This window comes from Martes martes (genome assembly GCF_963455335.1).
Source record: "Martes martes genome assembly, chromosome: 3".
In the NCBI taxonomy this organism is placed as follows: domain Eukaryota; kingdom Metazoa; phylum Chordata; class Mammalia; order Carnivora; family Mustelidae; genus Martes; species Martes martes.
In genome coordinates, this window is record NC_137890.1 from 142,010,742 (window position 1) to 142,020,586 (window position 9,845).

The 9,845-nt window shown below is 38.5% G+C and overlaps 1 protein-coding gene across 1 annotated transcript in view; it reads left to right on the forward strand.

Moving 5' to 3' along the window:
- Positions 1–8,458, forward strand: part of CYTIP (cytohesin 1 interacting protein) — a 32,353-nt gene extending 23,895 nt beyond the window's left edge. Inside the window, exons 7-8 of the mRNA XM_080799656.1 lie at positions 2,048–2,114; positions 4,921–8,458. Coding sequence (XP_080655782.1) covers positions 2,048–2,114; positions 4,921–5,378 — 525 coding nt within the window. The 3' untranslated portion in view covers positions 5,379–8,458. The remainder of the gene's footprint in view (positions 1–2,047; positions 2,115–4,920) is intronic.
- The last annotated feature ends 1,387 nt before the right edge of the window (positions 8,459–9,845 follow it).

Sequence of the window (9,845 nt, forward strand, 5' to 3'; positions counted from 1 at the left end):
GTGTAAAAGTAATAAAGATGGAAATGTGTAGTTATATGTCTCATGTATATTGAAAACATTGGAAATATATCCAACTCAAAATATCCATCTGTGATAGTTGAGTTTTATTTCAGGAAGCCATTCTTTGATATATTCATTCAACCAATATTTACTGAGCAGTTGCTATATACCAGGCTCTGAGCTAGGTACAATGTGGTGATAGGGCCTCGTATGGTTAGATCTCCCACATGCTTCAATTTTCTTCTAATGGTGAGAGGTCTCATATGTCCAAATAACAAATGTAATGTTAATAACAAGCAGAAACAGATTGTGAGGAAAATGGGGAAGCTGAGATAGAGACTAAAAACTCTTAGTCACTTTGGCACATCTGCTCTTTACACTGGTGTTTTCTTGGTTTAAGTGATGACGTACTTAGATGACTGGGCCAAGTCAACAGATTAGATATTTTAAAACCTTTATTTTCATAAAAAATAGCTATCTGGCAAAGCCTGACTTTGTATTTCTGAATAGCTAGTGCAAAAATACAATTTCCTCTTCTCTCCATATTTAGTTTTGACTGTCAACCTATCTTTATGCTCCTCTCCTGGACTCTATTCTCTTGCAGGAGAAAGACCCCTTTAAGAGAGAAGGAAGGGGTTAGATCCTTGCTAGTTCTGTTTGTTCTCTGTGGTCCTTAACTCTGACCTTCATAGGACCACAGTTGGCATAGATAAAAGGAGCTGTGACTCAGAGAGCCCAACAGTCTCATAGCCAAACTGACTATCCTATAGTGAAGAAAGAACAAGCAATTAACGAAGCCAGGCATTTTACGGCTTTGATTTAGTGCTTGCAAATTATATAGGTAACTGTAAAGAATGATGCTAAATGTTACAGTGATCAAGGCTTGGAGAATCCCGCCCTGTGATTGTTCAGCCCCCGGAAGTGAGGAACCAGCCATTCTTCCCATAAGCATTTGATGACATTCTTAAAATTTTATGATTTTCTTTTCCTTCGGTCTTCCCTTTCCCAATATACTTTTTCTCCCTTTTCGTTTTAGCCTGCATCTACCTTTTCCAGACTGCTTCTTACAAAGGATTGCTTGTTTTCAATAGGCTATCTTTCCATGTAATGAACTGTCCATAGGCAAAGCTGAGCTGTGCCTGCCTGCTGGGCTTGCTGTGGGTATCTGAGCTGGCAGGGAAAGGGGCCGGGCAAAGGCCAAAAGGTGGGAGGGAGAATGAGCCTCTAGGTGTCCTTGACAGATGGCCTCTGCCTGGTTGCTTTCTCTCTCATCACCTCAGCCCCTTTGATGGGCTGGGCCAGGCCTTGTGAGCAGTCTGGACGGTGACAGCAGCCCCTTCATTACCATCCCGGGCCACTGCTTGCATGTGCTGGGCGGCGGAGGAAGGAAGCAGTTAAGAAGTCACGGTGCTTATCAGTGTTCTAAGTTTAGCCTTCTAAGGAAGCCTTTCAGACAGGCTGGCTTCCCCTTTTTGCTATGAAAAATACATAGGTGTGCAGCAATAAACAGAGCTTTAATGCCCCAGGCTTACAGTATGATGATATTTGCTGAACAGTTTACTAAGCTCTAGTCACTGTTCTGAACATTATACATCTACTAACTCTCCGAATTCTCAGGACACTCCCAGGGTTTCAATTCTGTTATTGCCTTCATCTTATACATGGGGGAAGGAGGGAAGCCTGGAGAGTAGATTCTTGCCTTGACAGCTAGTAAATGGACACAAATCCGAACAATCTGGTTCTCTAATATTTTTAAAAATATACAAATAAATAAAAGTCATGGTTTCTCTTGTCTATTGTTTCTATTGAAACAATGTTATTCGACTTGATGCTACTAGATTATTAGATGTACTAGATTATTTACTGAGAAAATAGTATTCCCAGTATCTCCCTTTTATGTAGAAAATAATCTTCCAATGAATGGGAGGGGTTGTTAGTGTTAGAAAGAAAGGAAAAAAAATTATGATAAATCTCATCATCTAGAAGTAAATTGTTATCTTCAATGGGGATTCCCAATTATTAACACTTTTTTTTTCTTTTTTATCAGCAAACCTTGAAGAAAAAATGGGTGGAGTTCAGATCTCTGCAGTTACAGGAACAGCGTCTGCTTCATGGTAAATGTAATTTCCTGTTCAGAAACCACACTAACATTCATCTTTTTGGTATTTCTGCCTCTAAGTTATTGCAAGATTATCATGATTATAGGAAAAAAATTGTCTAGCATGGATCAAGAATACTAGTCTGTGTTTTTTGGCCTGAACTTTGGAGAGACCTATGTTTTTGGAGGGTGAGTAGGTCAAGTCGTATCCCCTCCTCCATACATATAACACATATGCACACGAAAATGTGCACACACTTGTATATATGCACATACGTGCAAGAGGCACCTGGAGTTTTAGAAGAGCGGTAGGAATGACAGCCTGGTTTTCCTACTACTGCTGTAGATGTATTAAATTTCTGAGAATGTTTGTGGCTCCGAGGTTGTGTAGTTCTCAGAAATTATTAGGCTGGAATGGTAGCATGCTTCTTGGGTAGAGCTCCTATCATTTGTTCATGTTTTACAAGTTATGTGAATGCAGAGAAATGCTTCTTCGTGGCCTGCAAACCCGTCAGAAATACCAACGATCATTCTAACAGTAAAAGGCATGGGTCTTGCCACTGTGTGAATTCTGAAGGGAATGGTTGAATTTAAATGTTGTTGATTTGGGAGCACCTGGGTCTGTCAGACTTTTTTTTTTTAAAAAAAAGTTTTGTTTATTTATTTATTTGACAGAGAGAGATCACAGTAGACAGAGAGGCAGGCAGAGAGAGAGGGAGAGAGGGAAGCAGGCTCCCTGCTGTGCAGAGAGCCCGATGCAGGACTCGATCCCAGGACCCTGAGATCATGACCTGAGCTGAAGGCAGCAGCTTAACCCACTGAGCCACCCAGGCATCCCGAGCGTCAGACTCTTGATCTCGGCTCCAGTCTGGATCTCAGGGTCGTGAGCTGGAGCCCTGCATCAGGCTCCATGCTGGGTATGGAGCCTGCTTAAAAAAATAAAATAAAAATTTGTTGATCTGACATTTGCTATGTGAGTGGTGTTACCTAAGGAATGAACTTTTTTGTACAAATAATTCACTGAAACCACTAGCTATGTGGGTGTGAAATGTAGGTTCTACCTTCTCAAGATACCACTGAGCTAGTCTTTATATATAACCTAGAATGTTTGTTTCAAGTAATAATTTATTTACAGGAAAAAAAGATACATTTAATTCATAACTAGGCACTAATGTATGGCTTAGAGGTTTGCGTAGAAATTTTGTTTTTTAAATGAAACTTCTATGTAAGTTACTTCTTTTTGGCATGTTTTAAAATTAATATGCTAAAAAATTCTTAGTAGATTTTTAGGGGGATCTGAAACTTCCTAGCAGGATAGAGGTATAAAATCCAGCCACTCCTGGATTTCTGTAGACTTGAGGGTGTTTGGGAAAATTTTGCCCCCACTTCTGGAACATTCTGGAGTGGAGATGGGGTTTGGCCCAAAATGTATAGGCAGTCCTGGGGTTCTATAGGAATAGCTTGTATAGAGAAGGTCTTTAGTTCAAGATTAAGGGGAATGACTCCTCATTAAAGCCATTGTTGTACATATTTTTTTGAGGAATTGAAGGAGTTCTATAGTTTACTTTTTCTAGACCAAGAATAAATATACAGGGCTTGAGATTCTCAATTGCTTTCGGATCAAAAGAAATTCATCATCTCATTACCCGTTGAAAGAAGGTAGGTTTTATTAGTAAAAAAGGAAAGCATTTTGACTAGTCAGTGCAGAGCTGGCTGTATCCAACCTTGCAGATTAAGTGGAAAATCAGTCTCTTTTTGTATTGCTAATCAAGGACAAAGGAGAGCAACAGTAGAGAAATAATCAGCACAAGTAAAACCATTTCTGAGTGTGCAATGTTCTATTACTTTTCCTGAAGCAGAGTCACCTTCTAACTATGTTGTTCTCAGGGTGGTATAACAAATAATCCCCTTCCTTTAAGTAGCAAACCAGCCAGCTCAGATAGTGCCCAAGCAAGTGGGGGTAGGGACAGGATGTTGGTGGTGCGATTAAAATTTGAGTTTGGAGAGCCCAGATACAGGTTATGAAAGGTTGATTGGAAAAAAAAAAATTCAGCTAAGCAGATAAAACTCAACTTCTACAGATAAATTGTTACTTATTTGAGGACAGAGCTGTTTTCTGGGTACTGTACCATTCCAGGGCATTTCAGTATTAAAGTATTCTAGGAAGAAACATGGAATATTGAGACTGGAAGATATCCTCTCTGTTGTAAACACCTTTGAGTTCTCTATAAATCAGCCTACAGGTGCAGGTTTTATAACTGTGTTTCCCATATACTTCGAGTGATGTTATGATAATTATATAATTATTTAAAAATTTCAGTAACTGAAAATCGAGGAACTTAATGGAAGAAGTCTATAAGATGGCATTCCCTTAAGCATATTATGTTTTTTATATTTTTCTCAGTACATTCTTTAGAATGCCATTTCTGTGAGGACTTTAGTGAAAAGGTTGCAGGGTCACTTCCATTTAAGAAATGATACTTTCGGAGGTTGACAAGTCACACTGGCATACCATCAGAGGACTTGACGGTTCTTATGTGAAGAATCTATTTACATTTATTTAATTCAGCATGACTGTTTCTGTGACTGTGGAACCCTTTTACATGGAAGCTAGTCCATGAACAATGGTTTGGGAAACACCACTCTAAGGTTTATCAAGTGGCCTCATAAAGAGTCACTTATTCATACAGGTGAAGCTCAGTGAAAAATATTTTTCACCTTTACTCTTTCTTGCACCCTTTCAAGAGAAATTTTGGTGTATTTGCTGGTAGGGAGTGATGCTCCTATCCATTCCACAGAAGTCTTTGTTTTCTGCATTCTAGGTGACACAGGTAACTGCCCAAGTTTCGAAAACATGGACATAGATGAGTCGGTTTTGTTTGGAATGCTGCCGGGGTTGGGCTCAGCCCTCCTGGACCGGAATCGACTATCCAGTGAGAGCAGCTGTCTGAGCTCCATGACAGTGGACAGCGAGGACGGCTACCAGACGTGTGTGTCTGAGGACTCAAGCAAGGGAGGCTTCAGTCGACAGACAAGCACAGATGATGAGTGCTTTGTCCCCAAGGATGGGGACGATTTCCTGAAGAGGTCTGTTTCCAGGAGGGACCGAAGTTTTAGTTCTGCCAGCAGTGGGTCCATGTCACCCTTGTGGGAGGGCAACTTCTCAAACGTGTTTGGGACCCTGCCCCGGAAAAACAGAAGGGGAAGTGTCCGGAAACAACTCTTAAAATTCATCCCTGGTCTTCACCGTGCAGTGGAAGAGGAAGAAAGTCGCTTTTGATGGGTTGTCTTGACCTTTCATAGTAGCTTATTTCGTAAATATCTTTAGACTTGTTTAGACTAACTCCACTCAGCCTGGTGGGAAATTGCAGATGGATTGCAAAACTGAAACACCATACTATGACGATGTGACCTTTATTTAAATTTTTGTACCATAAGTTTTGCTTCTTAAATCTTTTTTTTTTTTTACCAGAAAAGCTCAGATTATAAACAGAAAGTAAGGGAATTGAGTAATAAATTGGAAAATATAACAAATTAATGGACATTCCTGCTCATTCTAATGTTGCCTGGGAAGGCAAGGGTAAATATTTATTTTCTAGATTATGTGGAAAATTGAGAACTTTTCAGAGTCAAGTGTAAATAAAAGAGTGAAGGAATATAATTATTTGGATTACCTTCCATACGTTCATTGTAGGTCACAAAACTTTGTTTAAGATCAGTAGCCTCCAGGTCATTTTGAATGTTCCTGTTTACATCTGTGAAGGATCATAAACCAGAGGATCATTAGCTTTTTTTCACATCCACAGCAACAATAAAGCAGGAGGTATAAGATACAAAAAGAGCAGGAAGTATAAGATTCAATACGAGGGTTTGGGATCCATGGGAACATGTTGTCTAAGATGGGTGCTGAGCAAGATTATGATAAGGGCTTTTAGATAGACAGCCTAGACAAAATGGGTGAGAATGTCATTCTTACTGGATTTAATTTTTGTTCTGCCTAAACGTTGATGGGGAGTCTAGAATTCTCAAGATCCTGCATATAGCTTTGTATTTTTTTTTTTTTTTTGAGGAAATGTCTGTAATTTGAAAAATTAGAGCCAGGAAACGGATTTTCCTCCTATAGATTTTTTCACATTATTTCTCACTTTATATTATATATTCCAAACAGTTATTGCCTCGGCACGCTTTTGTCCATTAGTTATGTTGGTATCACATTACTTCAAGCCTCTCAATCACATTTTTATTCAGTACCCATTCAAATCCACGACTTCTCTGTTCTGGTGATACAGCAGCTCATGACTGCTCTACATTCTAGTCATATTCATGACTACTCTATATTCTAGAGTAGATAATGCCAACAATGTAATAAATAGTCCTTATTGATTCAAAGCTCTGTGTGTGTGTGTGTGTGTGTGTGTGTGTGTGTTTGGGAGAAATAGAGACATTTGATAAGTGACTTTGAGTGTAACCACACTTAAATAAATTGAGTAAAGAATGAGTCATTTTAAGAAAAAAAAGGGGAAAGTAAGGAAGCTTTTAGGGTAAGAAATGAATATTAAATAAAATATAAAAAGATTTCTAATTGGAACCTACTTTCTAGGGGTGCCTGGGTGGCTCAGTAGGTTAAGCTTCTGCCTTTGGCGCAGGGTCCTGGGGACGAGCCCCGCATCAGGCTCTCTGCTCAGTGGGGAGCCTGCTTCCCCCACTCTCTCTGCCTGCCTCTCTGCCTACTTGTGATTTCTCTCTGTTAAATAAATAAATAAATAAAATCTTTAAAAAAAAAAAAAAGACCCTACTTTCTATTAATTATTTGAACTCTGAGTTATCCAGTGGGCTCAGCTAGGGAATCATTCATATGAAAAGCAGGGTGCATTGCTTTGCAGGAAAAATAACGATGCTGTCCACCATTTACTGAATGCCTAGTAAGTTAAAGATGCTTTCCTGTGATCCCTGAAACATCTCTGTTAGACAGGTGTTAGCCCTACAGATAAGGAGGAATTCAGAGAAGTTCCCATGGCCAGTGGCAGGACTGAAATTGAAAGCCAGTTCTTTTGGGCTCTGGCCTAGTCTCAGTCTATCTAGATACTGTTTACTCTTTTGCTGGTTCTGTGTGGTCATCTCCGCAGGACTTCCTCCCAGCTCCTGCCCCTCATGGAATACTTACAGCATACAATTGTAGATACTGCATGGATAAAGATTGTCTTTGGTAAATAAGAAAACAAACAGACTTTTAGGATGACTCTTTCTCTTGGCCTCCACAAGCAAGTTTTCAAATAAAGGTGCATTAATAACTTCATGGTTAACAATACATTTATGTATTGCAACAAAGGCTTGCAAGTCCAAGTTGTGGTTGGACTGACACTGCTTGTTTCCCATAGTAGACTAGAATTATCATGCTAAAGATCTGCTTCCATGAATGCAACATATCTTGTTAATCCCGTTTTGGCAAACCCAGGGGAAAAAAAGAATCCCGTTTATTTAGGGAAAGATGACTTTGAATACTTGTACAACAGATCAGTGTTTTGAGAATTTGCACAAGTCATCTGGGAAAGCAGATTATGGGTCATTTGCTTTCCTCATGGTTTTAAGTGTTAAATATAGTGTAATTCTTCCTCCTTACAGTAAATATCAAACCCAAAAAGGTTCAGGGAAGGGACAGAGAGCAGAACTAGAACTAGAACTAAGAAGAACTAGAGTCAAGAGTTTGAGATGTTCTGGAAAAAAAAGAAAAGCAGTTTTTAACCAAAGTACAGGAAGGAAGGGTATGTCATGTTTTGTGTGTTCACAAGTTATAAGAAAACTAGCTATTGTTTAGTGGAAATGTGGGTAAATTTCTCACAGCATAGCTTTTCAGAGTATCTGACCTCGGCGGGACTTTAGAAGATTTCATTTCTCTAATCTTCTGGTGCACAATGACTCACTTTGATATAACTTACTGGGAAAAGAATTGAAAAGTGAAGTGTTTTGTTTTTGCTTACCTGAAATTGTTAAATATGTGGTATTGGTGGATTTCATTAATTGACAATTGGTCATGAAAATGCATTTTTGTAGTATGGCATTGATAAAGCAAATTCGAATCAAACATATTGAGAATTACTCTGTCCTCTGGCTAAAGGAACACCACCCCCATGTCAAACAGGTTGGTACTCTATTTTTTACAATGATCTTTAATTTACCACTTTCCATTTTACAGTACTTTTATATTTTAGTTGCATGTAAACAGTGTTAAAAATCAAGTTTGAAATGAAGAAATCAAACTTGGGTATAGTTTGTGTGTACTGATGATATAGTATAAGTATTTATGGATGTGTATAATCTAAGCATAGTAAATAATAAACTGTATCGAACCCTTCAGATCACAAGATTATCGGTACTTTGCATCCATTTCCTTACAGAAATATGGGCAGTAAAAAATGTCGATACCTTTCTGAAATAAAGAATACTATTTTTCCGTGTCAGAGCATTCTTCTATCCCTTTCTCCCTCCTGCCCCATCTCTCTATCTCTCAGTCTCTATCTCTTTATATACCTACCTGAAATGAAATGATTGTTTTCAAGGCAGATTTTTTAAAAATCTAGGACAATGTCTTCATACTTACCTCTTTGAGGTTTTTAAAAGGCATGGCCTACTTAATTGAGGCTTTGCACTTGTATTAGCTTTCTGATATTTAATTTGATATTTAACAAATTTGATATTTAACAAATTGCTACATACTTAGAGGTTTAAAACACATCGATTACCTCAAAGTTTCTTTGTGGGTCAGGTGTCTGGGCAAATCTTAGCTTGGTCTGCTCAGGGACTCCTGGAGACTTGCCTGGGGAATGATACGCTAGGGAGCTCTCTCAGGTTGTCAGAATCATTTCCTTGTGCCATAGGATTCATGGCAGCTTGTTTAGTAAAAGCCAGCAGTGGAAAGAGAGACTGCAGACAAGACAGTCTTAAATAATGCAATGTAACCACAGGAGTGACATCTTCTCATCTTTGTCGTATAGCAGAATATATTTACATAAGTGCCATCCTACCAACTATGTCATGTTATGTTTGATAGACACAAGTCATAGGATGTGTCCACACTCAAGGAGCAGGGATTACGCAAGCCATGAACATGAGGAGGTAGGGATCAAGGAGGTAACTTAGGATCTGTTCACAACGTAATTCAATGAGTTCATGAACTTGATAGTATATTGAGTCTTTTCTAAACTCCTTTGAGCAAATATAAAGCAAATATAAAAATGTTGTAATTTTTAATAGAAAAGTAGTAAGATCTCCGAAATTAAAGAACCTGGCCAAGATCATATAACTAGCCAAAATGCTGAGTAGGAAACTGAACCCAGGTCTGTTTCTGATCTCCTGACTTTGTCCCTCAAGTGCATGAAATGATAGCAAATTTTAAAAGAATATTAAAGTGTGAGCTAGTTACTTGTCTTAAAATTCTTCTCAGGGAATTTGAGTGTATTTAAGTGAATCAGTGATTGGCATGATGAAATTTATCGCCTCTATATGGGTACATCTTTATGAGCACAGGACGGGAATTCCATGGAAAAACAAAATTCTCGTAATCAAAACTACAAAGCACAAAAGGAAATGATCGACCATGAACAAAAATCAGGAGGTAATGCAAATACCAGAATTATCAGAACTAGAAAAAGTAAAGCAGTTTGAAAGAATATAGACATAGATTTCCTAGGAATAGAGGACAAATAAAGAACATAAGCAAAGAACATGTGCAATTCAATAAGGAACGTAT